This window comes from Macrobrachium rosenbergii, chromosome 54, assembly GCF_040412425.1.
Source record: "Macrobrachium rosenbergii isolate ZJJX-2024 chromosome 54, ASM4041242v1, whole genome shotgun sequence".
Taxonomy (NCBI): domain Eukaryota; kingdom Metazoa; phylum Arthropoda; class Malacostraca; order Decapoda; family Palaemonidae; genus Macrobrachium; species Macrobrachium rosenbergii.
In genome coordinates, this window is record NC_089794.1 from 33,896,902 (window position 1) to 33,916,808 (window position 19,907).

At 38.8% G+C, this 19,907-nt stretch overlaps 1 protein-coding gene across 1 annotated transcript; it reads right to left on the reverse strand.

The window, feature by feature from the left end:
- Positions 1-4,189: 4,189 nt before the first annotated feature.
- On the reverse strand, positions 4,190-19,438 carry crc (bZIP transcription factor crc). Its single transcript, XM_067097852.1, has 3 exons — positions 19,086-19,438; positions 11,864-12,067; positions 4,190-5,866 (listed from the first exon to the last, which is right to left on the reverse strand). Exons 2-3 carry the CDS (start codon positions 11,994-11,996, stop codon positions 4,620-4,622), a joined length of 1,380 nt encoding a protein of 459 aa, XP_066953953.1. The 5' UTR covers positions 11,997-12,067; positions 19,086-19,438; the 3' UTR covers positions 4,190-4,619.
- Between the last annotated feature and the right edge of the window lie 469 nt (positions 19,439-19,907).

Consider the following 19,907-nt stretch of genomic DNA (forward strand, 5'->3'; position numbering starts at 1 on the left):
AGGGGATTCAAAGTACTCTGGAGAGTATGAGTGATTTTCTGACAGCTCAGTTCAACCACCAGAAATTACAGTTGGACTAGAAAAAACTTGAATTATCATCCACAGAAAAAACCTCGTCGCTTGGTTGCGAGAGCTAATGTAAAAAGTAAGGACTGTGATCTTGTCTAAAGGAATATCACAGTCTAGGAGTGAGCGAGGGTCGAGAAGAACTGAAGTCTTAAGCAAATGGCTCTCCACTCTCTGGCACACGTGAAGGTTCATTCGCCTGGGGACACGCCCCAGAAATTTCCTGGTTCCCTGAGCAGGCTCACTCTACAAGAACAAGCAGTGAGAAGCTGTCTAAGACTAGTCTCATGATGAGGGACTTCTTCCAAAAGCCTAAATCCGTGAGTCCGATGAAAACCAGGTCTTTGGGAAAAACAGTAGAGTTCGGTTATAGTTTTTTTCCATATTAGTTTTGTGGGACAGGCTGAAATTCACAGTCAGAAAGAAAGACAAAAGTAAGCAGAGTGAGGACTCTTGAGAAGTCTTATGCTGTAGATGTCAAAGCCTAAATTCTTGCACTGGAAGACCCTGTCTCATAGGATGGGTCTGAGATATCTTTCAGAGTTTGTATGTGGACGTGAAATGAAGTATCCTACATATCCAGGAACTCCACCCAATCGCCCTGGAGAGTGGACGACAGTGGTCTCTGCAAGCAAACAAACTTGTAGAACCTTGTGCAGACCCGCAGACACCAATTGGACTAGTTGCCGACCCTGTCAGTACTCGACAGCCTGGGACACATCGCCACCAAGGTGGTATCGACTTCTTAGCGTGATAATGTCTTGTATGGACTTGATGACACGTTGTACAAACTGACAACATATGCGGAACTGTACTTGGTTAAAAACGAACATCTGACATGCTTATAGGAACTTGGAAAGTACCCAAGATGTACAAAAGTCTGGGTAACAACAGTCTTGAACAAAACCAGAAGTGACAACTGCTGCTGCAGTCCAACACAATGCTCTAAAAAATAAAGAAATAAACAAAAATAAAAATTGTGAAAAGGTACTGGGCATTTAGCAGTGGGAGCCTAGTATGGGTAGGAAGAGCCGAGCTCTCTGAAACAGGTGTCAGGCACTCGGGATTCTGTCAGGTGCCATAAAGCTGGGTCAGGAGCTCTGAAGATGATCAGGCACTCGAGAACAAGCATTGCTAGAGAGAGGGCTCATGGCACTTCCTTCTGCCTGGAGCCCAAGAAAAGTTTCCATAAAAGAACAGTCAAGAGGGAAGATATCGCAATACCAAAGGGAAATATGGACCAAGAATGTATGCCGTCTGAAAGTAGCTGCGAAGTGATGTCACGTGGCAACACTTGAGACTCCTATCCTTTTAGCCCCTGCCCCTGATGTCAGTCAAGAAAGACCCTTACTTCAAAATTTTGCAAAGAACTTCAACCAGGAGGACTAATTCTGTCTAAGCATCAGAGGGAGGGAAGGACAAAAAACAACTGTCTTGCTCCCTTAAAAACCAAAGTCAGACTCCCCACTCCCTGTAGAGGTGACAGCCTTCTTCAACAAGCTCATAAACTCATACACAAAAGTCCCTGTCTGCAAAGGACAGTGCTTCGAGACACTAACTGATGTCACAAAAGGAAGCAATTCAGCCAGTCTGGAACTCTAGGCGAAGGTGGAACAAGCTGAAAAGAGACAAAAGGAGGGAGTCCGACACTGAAGGAGGACACCCTATAATCAGAGACTAAAGTCGTCCACTTGAATAGGCATTCAATTGGAAATTGTGCTCAAAAAAGAACAACAGTATGTTTTTACAAGAGAAACTGGTATCAGCCACTAGTAGGCTGGCGCCAGACGCATGAGAGCTGGTGCTTGAATCAGACCTAATAACAAAATAAAATACTGATCCTGAAAGCTGTAGGCTACTCGAAATCAGTGATAATACTTCACCGAAATCCGGTTTCCAACTGGCATACTTATGAACAAAGCTGCCATCGACACACGGTGTTGACTCGAGCGCGGCAGAGACAGAATGAGATTGTCTGCTAAGTCAGTCCTGGTGTTCCCGTTAGTGGGCGTGACCACTTGTCTGCACTTAACTTTGAAGCTTTACCCACGAATTTTTTAATTTAAGCTGTCTTGCAAGAGGAAACTACAGCTATGTAATTACTTAGCAAGTTACTTAAATAAAACTGTTATGACACAGAACACCATTTTCATTATAAACTTATTAATCATAGATTGCCTTACATGCAACAGAATCCTACTTGCAACATGACCCAAATGGTTTGACAATTCCTGGCCATTTCATATGTGACGCTCCACTTACCTTGGTTTTTATTTTGTGTGATAGTTGTCTCTACTAGGGTTACACCACTTGTACTTTTTTACCATTGTGCCATCTTCGTTACTACTTTATTACCAATGTGTCATCTTCATTACCAGAGTTCCTTTTCATTATTTTGAGACTACTTCTGTTTGTGCTGAATGTACACCTCCACTTTGCTGCAAGTTGGGGAGTCAGCTTTGCACCTGCCCTTCAAAATTATTTGGGTGTACATTAAATGTTACTTCCTTGCACTTGTTTTTCAATTTTGTTTCCCTTTTCTGTCAGGTTGGGGAGTTTCAGCTTTGCAATTGTGTATATTTCTTTGGCATTCTTGGTTTACCAGTTCATTTTTTCAGTTTTTTTTTTTTATATATTATTAAGGCAGAGCATTACTACAGATAGCTTGGACCATTTGTTCACTTTTGGTTATAAACTGCCTCAGCATGCTTGTTAGGATACACTAGGCTGAGCTTGTAAGTTGTTTGCATCTTCCCTTCAGAATGGCCCCATTTATTTCCTCCTCATTGGGATCAACATTGTTTGCCCAACTTACGTAACTGCCAGTGGATGAATGGGTCATGTTGGGCAGAAGGGATCTCAGAAGCACCATACTCCATCTTTTGTCGATGCCTTGTCTGACCCTCTGGCTCTGGCTGTGACTGCCTCCCATGCTGTTTGTCAAGGAGCTAGTTTATTCGGATGGTGCCTGTTACAGCTATGCCTCTCCTCCTACTTGGTTATGGAGCCACTCCTTGGAGAAGAAAAGGAAGAGCTATGTCGAATCTTTGCTCATGATTTTGCCTCCTATGCTTTGGAAGACTAACCTTCACATAAAGTCTCTAGGACTGACAATAGCTTTACTTGTCACCCAAGGGAAGGATATTCCTTTCACCTTTATCCTTCAGCTAGCCCAGTTGACTTGTCTTCCCTTACAGTCTTCTACAGTGGGTGTTGAAGCAGTTCCTTCCTGTGGGATCTGAAATCTTCCCAGACCATCAATCTTAAGCTCTAGAATCATCCAGCATGGAGAGTAGTAGCAAGCCCTTATACCATAGCACTTTACATTCCGATGTGGTAGATTCTGGTTGCTCTTGTTCACGCGGTAGCAAATGCTGTTGCAACCAAGTGAACAAATGGAAGAATTCATGTCATTGTCACATGGGCTGTGATAATGTAGTTCAAACAATTCCAGCAAAACTACACATTACACAGGAAATGTTAAGGACTTCAAAGGTCATCTTTGCTCAGAAAGTTAATATAAAATTCGGCAGTTTCATAAACTCTTACTTCATTGCACTGTGAATTTATTTCATTGAACTGAACATTCATAAACTATACTTCATTGCACTGTGAATTTATTTCATTAAACTGAACATTCATAAACTATACTTCATTGCACTGTGAATTTATTTCATTAAACTAAACATTCATAAACTATACTTCATTGCAATGTGAATTTATTTCATTAAACTGAACATTCATAAACTATATTTCATTGGACTGTGAATTTTTGTTATTAAACTGAATAGTCTGGCACAAAAAATTAAGGAAAATATACACGAGTACTTACCAATCAACCATTAGTTCTTTAGGGGTAAAAAGCAGTATATTCCCAAGTATATTCATGACAACTAAGCATAACTGACTTTGTGGTGAGACAAAAACACAAGATCACTATCATTGAAGTCCACTTACTGCCTAGTGCACCTGACAAAAAACATTTAATTCTGAATTATTCAAGTAAAAGTATGCATTGTATAAAAGTTTTGCATTTTACAAAAGAAAATGCTACAATAAAATCATGAACGGATACAGACTGAAAACTAATACTGTAGAGAGTTTGATAAAAGAAAAGACAAAGTAAGCTGTTAAATTTTTTATTAACTACTAAATAACACTACTGATACATGAAAATATTCTATGAGCACATTTTAGTAAAAACTTATATTAAGGGTAAAACCTGACAAATCATTAAGTTCTTAAAAGTTTTATATGTGAAAATATATGAACTTGAAACTTGTGTACTTTTTGGTCTATCAAAATATATGATCCACAACTTTTGTTTACTCATAAAGGTCAAGTTTTACTTGTTTGGATAGTCTTTCCTTTCAATATAAGCATATTTTTATTAACTTCCAACTCTAACAGCCTTCATAACCATAAAAATGTGCCAATATTAAATGGAAAAAATTATCCAACACATGCTCTTAAATTAAGTGCACATAAAGGGGCCAAAGCAACATCTTGCCTACAAATATGGAAAAGATTAATACTTCTGCCACTCTATGTATCTACTTCTTCTTGAAAGCTTCTGGAGATAGAGTGCCATTAGCTATGAGCACTTCCCTCATTATCTTCTTCAAGTAAGTGAGCTCTTGCTTCAAGTTGGAATATTTTGCCTTAAGCTTTTTTTGCCTCTCCTCTTCTGCATGAATTTTTGTCATTAACTCATCATCTTCCAGTTTCTTTTTTTGGCGATAACGAAGGGCAGCCTGTTTGTTTTGTTCTTTCTTACGCTCCTTCCTACTCTCAGGATACGGAGAGCTGGTTGAACTCTTGCGTTTAGATTTGCTCTTGCGTGGGGAGCGAGAATAGGAGTGCATTGCAGTCTCAATATAGTCGCACTCTGCTTCTACTTCATCATTAACACTGGATGCAACTGACAAATTGTCTTCAACAGCTGGGGATGCAACAGATGAGGTCTCTTCTACATCAGGAGATGATACTGATGAGCTATAATCAGTGTGTGAGACAGACAAGGGAGAAAGAACTACTGTAACTTTCTCAGATTTGGGGGTAACTTCATCACCATAATACACTGGGGATAGTAACTGATGGAATGAATAATCAACAGTAGACTGAGGGGATAAGCTTCCTACTGATGGAACCGGAGATGGGACACAAGCAGGTGACAGGGGAGCTGGCATTTCCTGATTAGCACTGGGAGCTGGCATTTCCTGATTAGCACTGGGAGCTGGCATTTCCTGATTAGCATTATCACTATTCAACTGTGACAACAATTCATCCATTCCTGCTTGAACTAATGATGAATCTAAAGATTCAATCAAGCTAGCAAGGTGATTGGGCTCACGATTTGCGAGATAGATTAATTCGTTTAGGAGTTCATCAGCATTGTAATTTTGCAGATCCTCAATCTGTTCAATTGAACCAGTGCTTTGGACACTGGTGGAACTGTAAGGCTGCACAGCATTCCTCTCGGTAGAATTCTGGATTCCTGAATGTTCAACAGAATTTTTTGGTACTCTAACCTTACTTACACGCACTGAAACTTTTGAAGCAGAGGCTACTGGCAAGATGGTGTTCTGAGGGACATATTTCTCAGGCTGAAGTTCTGACAAGGGTACTAGCATGTCATCTGGATTAATACTTAGACCATAATCTTCATCTGTATCAAGAAATCCACCAAAACCTTGAGAACTGCTTTCAACTTCCATCTGTTCAGGGTGTGTAGGGAAGACGGAGAGAGAATCATCAGGGTGTACCATGATGTCACGACTTTCCATCCAATCAGGTAGGTCTGGAAATATACAAAGTTCACTTAAAAATCTGAAGAATTAAATAAATCATGTGAAGAATTAAATAAACCATGTATGAACATTTTAACTTCCAAGCCAGCTAAATGCCTCACTGTGTGGAGACCCAGAATATAAAAATCTAAAAAAACTACAAGATACTAACAGTTGAAATTCAAATGTCTTATGCATCTGAGTGTATGCAACATGCTTTGTGTCCTGAAAAAATTCTTGTATAGATAACAGGTAAAACTTCTAACAATTAACACAACTGCCACTAAAATGGAGTAAAAATAAGACATTGAAAAAACTTTTTCAGTTTTATCATTAGTATAGCACAATCGAAAGACTCATTAAAATTTGGGTGTTAAGATATACTGGCAACATTATAACCAGTTCTTCTTGTTTTAGGAAACTACTGTGTCCTTACAAAATGTATTGGGGACTATTCACATGGTGAGCAGACTATTTCAAAGGGCTTGAGGTGGTGGTGAGGCAGAATGATCAGTTCATTAAGTCCCTCCTGACTGGGCATCAATCATTTTCTCTGATGACAGTTCATTACTGACTTGGTCCAGCTTAAATGATTGGAACTTGCCACTTGAGACTCCCTCTGACATACACACACTGCTCCATATACACCTAGAGTCCATACAACCTTTCATGAAGATGAAGCAGCATTTGATGATTTGACACTTTCAAGTTTTTAAAAATGTAGAAATGAGCACACAAAAGGTAAATGCACTAGAAATGGCACAATTGAATAAAAAGTGGCCTAAAAAAAAAAGTGGGGTCATCATCACACATACTGCCAGCTGTAAGTAATGCATGCTATTTCAATATCGTCTCTTGATTGTACCTTTGTCTACAGCAATGACTATTACTTAAGCTGTGCTCTTAAACAAGCCTTTGCCATCATTGTTTGTTGTGCCAATGACTGGCAACATTGCTGCTTTAAACACACTGCCAACATCTAGTGCACAGTCCACCACGGCTACGCCTTTGATTTCCATCAAACTTCCATTTATGATCCTACACAGCTTCTCTAACCATTACAGTATAGGGATTCCTGAGATTTGTCCTTCTACCATGAGAATTCTAAGTACTGTTGCAAGGATAGGGCTTCACTTTCTGAACCTTAATATATGGAAACCAACTCATACCCTTCTCTAAATCTCTCTCAGCCTTTGGTTCTCTCAAACCAGCAGCCTTTCTGATGCACCATAAGTGTTTTTCTGATTACCTTCACATGACAGCAACAATCCTATACTAACAAATAGGGCTAATCTAGGATCCCTCTTCCTGGACCTCCTAGTCTTGGGAAAACCTTCCATCATCTCTGCCACTCCTTGGGTTCTTAAGATGGCCAGGCCTGACTTGTTGAATAACAGCATGTTGCTGATGGATGACTCCGATGAGGAACCCTAGAGAACTGTTTGCAAACAAAACTACGATATTACAATAGTCAAGACAATTGTTGCACTCCATATGGCAGTCAAGTAATGGCTACTTCGAGACCAACAGGTTCTACTGTATACAAAACAAGCAATTGGGCTGTAATGACTGACGAAAGGTGATAAACAAGGAGGGAGGAGCAAAACAAAACAAAAAAGTGACCTTAATATTAATTTATTTAAAAATTTACAAGTGAGTCAGGTCCAGGAGAGAAAAAAACTTAAAATTATTGAAAATAAACAAATAACAGAGGCAGCAAGGTAAAATTTACATAATTAAATTTCACATAAATCCATAAACAAATCAGAAGCAGTAACATACAAAAAATAGGCAGCATAATAAATAAATTAGCAAACCAATAGAAAATCAAACAGCATAATCAGTAAAACACTGGACAAATACGATGGAGCCGACACAACAACCATCTAGTCCTCAGGAACGATTCTCCAACACTGGATGCCCATGACAGAGTCGAGATGACAACCATCATGTCCAAAAATGCTCTCCGCTGCTCTGCTGCCGAGACTTACTACTGCCCTGGACCTATCTGGTGAAGTCTGACACCATCCACCACCATACGTCAACTCGCCAGCAAGAAAAACACAAACAAAGGAGGCAACAACCCACCATGGGAACAATGAGCAAACAATTGTTCCTAACACCTCCCTACCTAACAAAAAAAAATTTTTACAAAAAAAAATTTTTTTTTTAAAACAAAATACTCTCCCCCGATGAGCCACACCCCCGCCAGCCAAAACAGAACCAATCCTTGCCTAAGGGCGCCAATCTTATGATCTCGCTACTTCAAGACCAACAGGTTCTATACAAAACATGCAATTGGGCTGTAATGGCTAACGAAAGGTGATAAACAATGGAGGGAGGAGCAGAACAAAACAAAAAAGTGACCTTAATATTAATTTATTTACAAAATTTACAAGTGAGTCAGGTTCAGGAGAGAAAAAAAACTTAAAATTATCGAAAAAAAAAAAAATTAACGAAAATAAACAGAGGCAGCCAGGTGAAACTTATGTAATTAAATTTTACATAAATCCATAAACAAGTCAGCAGCAGCAACATACAAAAAAATAGGTAGCATAATAAATTCATTAGCAAACCAATAGAAAATCAAGCAGCATAATCAGTAAAACAAATACTGCAGGACAACTATGATTGAGCCGACAAGACACCCATCTAGTCCTCAGAAACAATTCTCCAACACTGGACGCCCACGACAGAGTCGAGACGACAACCATGTGTCCAAAAATGCTCTCCGCTGCTCTGCTGCCGAGACTTACTACTGCCCTGGACCTGATTGGCGAAGTCTGATACCATCCACCATACGTCAACTTGCCAGCAAGAAAAACATACACAAGCAAAGGAGGCAACAACCCACCATGGGAACAATTGGCAAACGATTGTTCCTAACAGGATGCAACTGCCAATGCAGGCAGCTTAACACTTTTCCCTATGAGATCAGTACCAATTGATGTACAGTATACTTTCATTCTTCACATTCAACAGTTGAAGAACTTCATATGGAAGTGTGTGTGTTGAGGAACCTCTCATCCCCCATTTAGCTGCTGACCTTTGTGAAATACTTGCCCTTGACTCTTTGGATTGGAAGCCCTAGTCTGTGACCTGGGGAAAAAGCTTAATTCCACCTTTTATCGAGGTTATAATATTCACCTGTTTCACCTTTCTGAAAGTCCACACTTCATAATAAGACTCATTGTTAGCTCTGATTCTTACTCAGATCAGCTGTAAAGATTGTATCACTCCACACCAACAGCCTTACTCCAATTAACAGTCATCCTCCAGTCAGCAACGAACAAAAGGCTGCCTTGCAACAATGTAGGACTTTCCCCCCTTTCATTATGGCAGAATTTTCCGGGCTAGGGTGGAAGACAACAAGTGTGTGTGTTGTCACTGCTGGTTGTTACGACTCTGGTGGAGCCCATCTCCTTAAATTCTGGATTAACATAGAAGCTTTGGATGGGTTACTGATGTCCATTGGGACAGATATTGCTTTTCCTTTCTGGATGCAGGCTCCTGTGACTCATTTGATCCATCACATATGATTCCTGTCAGTCCTGCCAAATGTCTCTTCAATGTTGAAGGGAGCCATCATTAAAGCTCTGCCAGAAAAGCTGGGTTTCTACCATCACTTCTTTGGGGGAAAAAAAAAAAAGAGGAAGAAATGATGTTAACAACCTAACCTCTATGGAAAAGCTTCTTTAATGGCTCAATTCAACAATGTTCCATGTTTTAAAACCTTTGGCAGGTTGCGACATAAACAAGTTTGTTTGTCTGACTCCCTTTCAGAGGAACACCCAAAGATGAGAGGAAACTGGTTCAGAAGTGAGACTTTGTTTCTTTAGACTTTGGAGGCCACTTATTTCACATCCCATCCATCCACCCTCTAGTATATTCCTTTGTTATGTGTTGGTAGGGATTTCAATTCAGGCTTATTGCTTCCGACCAAAGACCTCCTTAGCTCTCCACTAGGACTCTGGCACTGGCGGCAGCTTGAGCTCAACGTCTAGGACTCATTGTATGTGTTGTCTTGACAACTGTCTTCCATTGGCATCCTCTGTAGAGTTAAAGAGGTCCCTGGGAAACATCCTTACTGTGTTGGTCATGGAGCTAAGGGCAAACTTAGAGAAGTCATACCTGTTATCCCATACACTCGAACAAAGCGACTCAGCCTAAGGTTCAACCCTGTTCAGGAAATAGTAAGGCTCTTGAGAGACAAGATACACAATCTTCACTGTCTCATCCAGCCTATTCTGTGTCCTCTAAACGTGCTCTCCCATTGGGGCTTCAGTTAAGTAAGCTAGCTGCTGGCATAGGCTATTTTATAACTACCAAACCTCTTTCCAAATTATGATTAGGTTAGGTCCCCTCACTTGTTTTGCAAAATTTTAAATTTAGTGTGTTTAGGATGAACTGAAATCCAGAAGCTTTAACAATCCACATAGAAAATTAAATTAAAACAAAAACTGAAAGTTGAATAGGATGGGAAAATGCTGAATCAAAATGTTGACTAAAAGTTTTATTGATGAATGCCAAAAATATATCCACCAGTTGTCTGAAGCGATCTTAGCAAATTGTGTGAATGCAGAAGGTTACAACAAATTTGAGCATTAACTGTAAGAGCAAAGGAGATTGTAAATTGACAGTGACAAAACAAAAAATGACAACATAAGGTTATACATATATGAGCATTCTACTGGATTCTGCTCATAAAAGCATCCCACTGGGTTCTGCTCGCAGGAGCAACTCATAAATAAAGATACAGCACAATCTGATCATGTGAAGCACTTCTATACCTATACTGATAAATCAAGACCACCGGTGGGCTCCCTGAAATGGATCTACTCCAAGTTTAACATCCACCACAAAGGATGGGGAAAAAGGGCAGAATAATGTACAGTGCTAAATATATATAAACCATAAACAATGAGGTTTTGCAGATAATAATGTGCCACCACCTTGCTTTTATTTTGATTTGCCATTCATTGGTCATCATCCTCCCATATTACTTATTTATATTATGCCTCAGTCTATTATGTTGCGTGTATTATCATGTACCTTCCAGTTGGTGGTGTGATTTCCACAACTGTAACTGCATATTTGTTTTTAAACATTTCACTAATTTTGATCCCAGGGATCTCAGTTCTTTAACTTCTGGGTTTCCCGTAACTTTCAGTGTTTGAGATTCCTTTAATTTTTGGCATGTGAATCCTAATAACAAGATATAGTTTTCTTCGTTCTGTGACTGGTATCTTTCTCCTTTTTTGTGTTTGCTGGGTAAGGAAGTTTAATAAATATAATTATGCTATACAGAGGCTGCTGAAAATTTGTATGGGGTCGCACACAGTTCTGTAACATCTTAATGTTGACCTTGGATAACTGCACTTGAAGTGCCCTTCATGTATGGGCTAAGTGTCCGCTGCATAAAACTTGTTCCTTTGATCTCAGGATTCAAATGACAATCAGCAACAAAAGCTGGAACAACATCACGAAACATTCGAGTGCTGACTTTAGGCACCTAGAATAACAGAGTGTGAGGCTATGATAAAGCTTGTTAGCAATGATGAGTAACAAAACACTGGGTTAACAATTATATCTGTCACCTCTACTGCATTTATACACTAAGTAGTCTACCAGACCAGTCTTGTGATACAAAGGAAATTATCTGATATAGCCTAATTGAAAAGTAACACCAGTCCATTATGTGTACGGAGGACTAGCCAAATATGCTCAGTTTATAAGCAATGAATGCCCTATTACTGCAATATTCAGTAAAAACAATGGATTCAAAGGAAAAAACATACATGCTTGGGTTCACTTGACAAAACCTGTAAGGGGGTTGTGCTGTGCTGTGGAAAGCAAGAGTACAAATTGTGACAAACTATAAATAAACGAAATGCTAAACTTTGCAGCAAGTACTTATGTTAACTAAAAGATTCACAGTCTCTCTGTGTCAGAGATATACAGAACAATATTCCCCGGAAAAATGAATAAAAGAACACTGCTAAACTCACCTGTGACATCATGGTTCAAGTCAATGTTTGTGGCAGAAGGCAGGTAAGATGCGTCTTTGGCCCCTAAGGGAAAATCCTGCTCATCCCTGGCGAGCCATGGGAGGCTGGATGAATTCCAGTTGCACTCCATCATGATAGAGGTTCGATCTACTACTTTGTGATCTGTAACTAGCTGGTGAAGTCACCAAGGTACTTAAAGAAAACCTGAAATGAAAGAACAAATTTTTAGTTTTCAATACTATTAAACGGATATATCAAAACGTTTTGAGAAATATCACTATACACCTGAAAAGAGTGATTTCAAGATTTAATTAATGCATGACCCTATTTAAAACTGGTAAATTTACTTTCATCTGATCACACATTCCATACAGACAACTTCATATAACTAATCCCAAAAAACTTTAAAATAAATAGGATATTTAGCCTAGTTGTTCTAATTCCAATACTACAGTGACTACTGTACACAGAACATTCATGGTACACAACTACCTGAGCTTTCTGACTTACATTATGTTTGTGTAAATATTTTTTTAGCCGATTATCTTTATCAGTCCCTCTGTTTTCTCATTTTCCTTATTTGCACCTAGTATGATTATTCACTTTAGAGAGGAACCTTGCTTTAAAATAATGATAATACCAGAATCCTAAGCAGGAAGACACAAGGTTGGCAAGGGTATAAAAGCAGGGGACAAACATTTATATAGATCATCCGGAAAAGACTTCCAGAATACATTAATGAAGTGTACCGTAAATTTCAATATACTGTAGTGCTCTTGTTACAGACTTCATGACTACAGTGTATGAATACACTGGATTTTCATTCTGATCGTTTGCTAGCAGAATAGAGAATATATAAATCTTATTATTAAACTAAATATTTTGTTCAAACTATGCTTTTCAAATTAGAATAAATGAGGTTATTAAAGATTTAGTCTCTGGATACCCAAACTTTTATAGCAACAGGTAATCCCATGGAAGTGCCTGTAGCAGTCTATTCAATACAGAAAACTCTTCACAAAGTTTAATATTCATTTATTCAAGATGAATTTGCATGATGATACAGTTTTCAACAAAACTGTCAGAGTGGATTGCAAGTTCCTGGTTTCTCCCTTAAAAATAGCAATGAGATGCATAAAAACCTGAAAACTGTATTTTCCTCCAACCCACTAATACCTGAACATTGTATACTATATATTTTCTCCTCATGTGGTTAGAAGTTAGTGAATTCCCTCAGAATTTTTCAGCCCTTTCTAAAAGTCTTTGCTTCTCATAGCATGCCCAAAACACCTCACTGTATTTTCCAGCCTTAGACATTGTAACTCTCAGCATTTCTTCATTTGAAATAAGATCTTTCCACTGCACTCCATGCAAGAATCTAAGAATATTCTTATTTATCAGTTGTCTAGCAATCTCTTTCTAATTACCTAGTTTGTATAGCAAAATACACTCATCTTTTATAATAAACTAAAACTTTTATAATAATATAGTATATTTCAGGAACTCTTCAAATGCCCTGTATTGCAAAGTAAATTTCAAGAAAAATAATAAGACATGATTAATTTTGGGACTGGGTACCCAAGACAGACCCTAATTGAGGTTCATATTATTTTACCAGGGTTCTGTGTAACAAGGACTGGTTTCATCTTACAGTAAGGCAATTTGAGATGCAAATGGAATAGCTGTTGTGATACATTAGTGTATGCTGTTAATCAACAGCCTGTTACAACAAATGATAATTTTATATGCCTAATCTGAGATAAAACTGTTACACAGAAAATGAGACTGGAGCATGTGGCCCCCTGAAAACACATTATTTTGAGCTGACTAAGAATTGCTTCCTGGGTATGGTGATCAGTTTTCAACAAAATTAGAAAATGCTTGCGGCAAGGTATTACTGGATTACCTTCACTATATTTGTATTCTAATAATGTGGTTAATTCATTACTAAAATACACTGGGAAAAGATTTTGACTAGAAGAGTATCTAAGTTCTACTGTAGAGCCTCAGAGAGGGACAACATGGATGAAAGACAGTGTTACACACAATAACTGTCTGGTGGTTTCTGTCAAGACTAACAAAAGAAAAAGGCTTTGGCAACTGTTATCTCATAAATGCACTAAAACATCCACCCACTTTCTGGACTAGAGATGTCAAGATGAGAGGGCAACAGGTTTAGAGTAAGTCAAGTCCAGCAAGTTGCTCCAGACCTTTCCAAGGTGAAGACAGACCACATGGCACCTCTGATATATAATTCTGAAGGCATTGCTTAGTGAGGTTAGTATATGTTCTTGCTCACCAACTCTAACAAGTGTCCTATTAACTGGTCCTAAACGCCTGCAATGCTAACCAAGGTATGAACAATTGCACAGCAATTCCCTCAACATACACCTACGAGCTATTGTGGGGTTTAACAAATTTCAACTGAGGATCAGAAAACCAAGATTACAGAACCAGTAGCCTAGAACCTATGCTGAAGATCAAATCTTGGAAACACTAACCCATCATTCACGCAAAAATGGAATAGCCTCTCATAGCCTACATGGTGCTACCCAATCAGCACAAGTTGAATTGGTATACCTACAATACTGAATCTACAGACACTTGCTCCAACTCATTCCTGGAGCTGTTAGGAACTTTTTATTTGAAATAAATGTGAAGCAAGAAACTGGGTGAAATTAATATATATACCATGCTTATTAGAACTTATAATCTGAGGTGTCAAAGCATGAAGTCTGTGGTAGACATCAACAGTGTCCCCTAACAGTGAATTTGATGAACCATACAACTGCAATGCAGCTGCCCATCACCAAAAGCATATATAAATACATACATGTATATACATATAATGAAAAATTACTTTCACTGGAGCATCACCTTGTAACAAGTGTGAAAGTATGTATTAATGAAATATTTGAATGGAGAGGAAAGCAACACACCAATGCTGTTAAATAAAGGAAGCTGTATGAGAGAATAAACAGAAACGATACTTGGCAAACAAGAGCAATCTGAGACACTAATATATCACAGAATGAGCCAAGACCTCCAAGACCCAAGTTTGCCTAAAAATAAAAAAGCAAAAACAAGGTTAAGGTTCCACTCGCATAACTTAAGTAGCCATTTAACAATTCACAACTCATCTGCTTGTTTAATGGCTACTCTTAATCTTTTATAACGACCTGAAATGGTCACGACCTTCTGTTCTTCAATGACTATGCCATAGTGATAAAAAAAGCTTAAGTTTCAATACCAATATAGCAATGGAATCTGACAAACTGCACACTAGAAATCTAGGGGAACCAGCCTATGAAACTGCTGAACCTTACAACTGTCTTATGTCCCAAGTGGTAAGGTAGGGAAAAGTCTTGATAAAATTACAAACCTTTTAGAGGAAAACCTAATATTTGAAGTACGTGGACTCCATAAACAAGACTGCTATGTCAATGTGACTGATAAATCTTTTGGAAACTAAAAACTGGACTAAATGGGACAACAAGAACATTATTTCAATACTAAGCATCTAAGCTTTCTATAAACTTTTGTTTTAAAAAGACTTCTTAACCCTTTGGAAATGTCATGATATAAAGATTCTACTGTTTTAGTCATCAGTATAAATATTAAAAAGTAATAAAAAATACCTTGCACATAGGCCTACAGCATACTGTTTAAGAAACAGATTAAGTGCGATTTAGTGATTGGCACCTACAATATCCGATGCGTGTATAATTCAACTTCAGTCACGGAAAGTTTTTTTTAAAAAACATTTGCCAATAAAGTTGCCTGATATGTTCATCATCTCAGCTTTAGCCCTAGTTGGGGTCACTGTTTTCATGAGCCCTTTACAGATATTTGTAACACTCACCGAACATCTCATTTCATAATCTGTTTTAACTAGGAACAGTTGTTTACAGGAATCCCGTATTTACTGCATTTCAAAGCTGATGTGGGTTCAGTATGACATTTTGATAAAAACACCCTACTGGAATACTGCTTTAAGATAATTACACTACAAATTAGATGATGGAAAATGTGTGTAAATACAGTCCTGTATAACATTTCTGACAACTCCCTCTCCTATAGGGAATACACATCAGTCAGGGTATTGCTTTCCAAGCAACCAGTAATAGTCAGGGTATTGCTTTCCAAGCAACCAGTAATTATTCAAGTAATTTTAATGGAGTTTTCTGTCTGTCCTGTTAACTGCAACAGTTCTTTTTTTATTTTTCTCTTGCTAATAAAAAAAAACCATTTTCTTTATGTCAATTCCGTAAAACTAAAAATTAAAACAATTAAGTTTACATTTCGGTCATATGAAGGCACTCAAACTATTATTTGTTTACGTATGCTCCATATTTAACAAATGCAACTCTATCTTTGTAATGATGATAGATGGTCTTGGGCATGTTTTTGTTAATCATCTAATTATATCATTTGTCCTTTGTCTGCACAGCTTGGAAATACCCAGACGGATGGTTTTTATGTCAGTCTGGCCATGTACAGTAGTTATTGTGACGAACATTCCCTCATTTATTGCAAGATTACCAAAGGGTTTTCTCAAAAGATAAACTTATACTTTTCTCATTTCCTGATTTAACTGATAGTGCTAACAAATAGAAGTTTTGTAGTTATAGCTCTGATTTCAAGTTTTTTTTTTTTTTCTTTGACACCCCGGCAAATTTGGTACATAATTCTTGGCTTAAAAAGAATCTGTCACACATTGTTCTAATTGATACTGTGGGCACTACAAGTCAATTTACAGCTGATTGGAGAAGTTTTTATAATGAAGTAACCCAATTTTGGTTGAGACTCATGACTCATTGTAGAAAATGACAAAATGATGTTACCTGTTTTTGGAAGTATGAATGTACTTGCCAGAATTTAGTTTTCTGGTGGTATTAAGTATCCCACCAAAAGGATTTGGTTATTCTCATCAAATTTTTTTAATTAAGTTCAGAACAGCTAGCGTAAGAAGTCAAGAGTCATAAGCTACAAAAGGATGCTGGCATAAGAGGTCAGATCCATAGGCTATCATTGGCTGCTGGCATGAGAGGCCGGAGTCATAGGCTATCACAAGCTGATGGCATAAGAGGTCTGACTCATATGCTATCAAAAGCTGCTGGTATAAAAGGTCAGAGTCACAACGTACTGTAGGCTGTTGGCAAAAGAGGTCAGTCATAGGATATCATAGGCTGCTAGTATTGGAGGTCAAAGTCATGGGATAAAATAAGAGGTCAGTCACAGGCTATCATAGACTGGTGGTGAAAGGGGTCAAAGTCATGGGCTAATGCAGGCTGCTGTCATATGAGGTCACGGTCATAGGCTATCTTAGGCTGCTGGTGAAAGAGGTCAGAGTCACAGGCTATAATAGGCTGCTGACATCAGGTCCGTCACAGGCTGCTGGCGTAAGAGGTCAGAGTCATGGGCTGGCAGAGGCTGCGGTCAAGAGAGGTCAAAGTCATGGGCTGACAGAGGCTGCAGTCGAGAGATCAGTCATGCACCATAATAGGCAGCTGGCACACATGGTCAGTCACAGGCTATTATAGGCTGTTGGAGAGAGGTCAATCATGATCTAACATAGGCTACTTTCATAAGTGATCAGAGTCGTCAATCATAGGCTGCTGGTGTAAGAGATCAGAGCAATAGGTTAACTTGGGGTGCTATCATGAGAGGTCAGTCATAAACTATATTAGGTTGCTGGTGTTAAGAGGTCAGTGCCATAGGCTATTATAGGCTGCTGGCATATGAGGTCAGGGTCATGGGCTAATGTAGGCACCTGTCCTAAGCAGTCAGAGGCATGGTCAATCATAGGCTGCTGGCATAAGAGGTCAGAATCATAGGCTAATGTGGGCTGCTGGCACGAGGCATCAGAGTCATTGGCTACCGTAAGTCGTCAGAGTAATGGTCAATCATAGACTGCCAGCATAAGAGGTCTGAATCTACTGTAAGAGGTCAGAGTCATGAGTATCAAAAGCTGCTGATATAAAAGATTTGTTATGAGCTGCTGGCAAAGTCACAGTCAGTCAGATTACCATGGGCTACTAGCATTAGAGGTCAGAGTCAGAAGCTACTGTAGGCTGCTGGCATAAGATATCAGTCACAGGTTATCACATTCTTCTGGTGTAAGAAGTCGAGTCATATCCTGCCACAGTCTGCAGGAGAAAGAGATCAGTCATGGGCCAAAATAGGCAGCTGGCATAAGAAATCAATGCCATAGGCTTCTGGCACAAAAGTTCAAGAGTCACAGGCTACCACAAGCCGAGAGCCCAAGTTACAGGCTTGGCTGCCAACATGGGAGGTAAACCATAGGTTATCATAGGCTGCAGGAGTAAGAGGTCAGAGTCATAAGCAACCATAGGCTGCTAACGAAGAGTTGAGAGTCAATGGTAGCACATAAGGTCAGAGTCATGGTAAAACTTTACTTTAGTTGTGTGGCCTGATTCCCCCAAGCTGTCGACTGGGCCAGGTTCCTCATACATTAATAGACAACCTTTCCTATAAAGCCAGGTCCTGACCTAACCAGATCGTAACTACCTAACCTAACTTAGGGCGACATGCCCAGACCTGGCAGGGGGGCTTTGGCTCCCCGCCATGGACCCTCCCAAGGGGCTGTAACCTGTCCTGGTCGGCAACTGGTGGTTATCAAGCCGGGCAACTAAAGTTAAGTTTTAAAGAAGTTCAGAGTCACAGTTTCAGAGGATGTGTTGCCTGAAAGAAACAAGTTTGATACAAGATGAAGCACTACCCAGTGAACATGTTGTGGATCTGTAAGACAGCTTAACGTCATATGACATCAAGGCATCGAATACAGGGTACTGGATAGCGTACGTCCTTATACCAACTGAGGAACCAATCACACTCTTAGGGTAACCCTCGATACATCCAGATGGACATAAATATACCTCGATTCTACTATTCTATCTCAGAACAATATACCTCGATTCTATCTTAGAACAGGCATAAATTAAAGGCTACCAGTATATATTTATACAATTCCTTGTAGCTATGTGGTAGGCCATCTTAACTTGTCGCGAGCAATCTCCATCGCCTTCCCCCCCCACCCCCAAGGGGGAGGGGATATGTCAAAATAACAGGTTTCTAAATTGCTCGTGACTGGCAGTCCAAGAGTCGAGCGTACAGCTGCTGTCGTCCCATACCAAGTTTTACGCCAAAATCCTCACATCCCATATATTTCAAAAGACAATTTCTATACAAATATACTCACGCCATCATTATTATGTTGTACTGCGCGCAAGGCGCGTGGGCGGTGCAGTTAAACACTCATATCGGCAACGATATCACTCGGGTAAAACTGTATTCTTTTCTTTGCGGCGACATGGGTGAAACTGACGTAAACTTTCCTTTCTTGGAATTCCTCACCAATACAATATTACTCCGCCAAACTGAAACAAAGAACATTTTAAGGAAATAACCGTATATATAAATGCCAAATTATACCGTAACTTCTATTTCATTATAAAAAACCCAATGCATTGACGACCCGGGGAGAAAAGAATAAGTTATCGGAGAACTATTTTCTGTTGCGAATTAATAAATACGTTGTTATGTCGCTACGCCTCGGGGTTAAATTTTACTCTGGATAAATAAATCTTGCCAAACTATTATTTTCTGGATAATATCAGAACCTAATGTAATAGTTCTTCGCATTTTAAGCTTTTATGATTTATTCTAAATTTCTTTTCCCTATCTGGACGTTTATTATGACAATTAGATGTTTAAACTGCACACACGTATTACTATTCAAAGTAAAAGCCTTTTGCAATGTTGCATCAGTTTTTGCAATACAATTGTAATAGTATATTTAATACACAAAATTCATATACATAAATCTCCAAATACTATATGAATAAATTCTGGCGTATTTGCCTTAAATTTTCCCAGCATTTTTTTATTTCGAAAAGTGTTTGTTAATTTACATAACTTTTAAATATTTTGTAGAAATTACCGTATCATATTAAAATAAAATAAAAATATAAAGTCTGATAATTTGAGGATTAAAGTAATGTATATATTTTGTGAAAAAGTG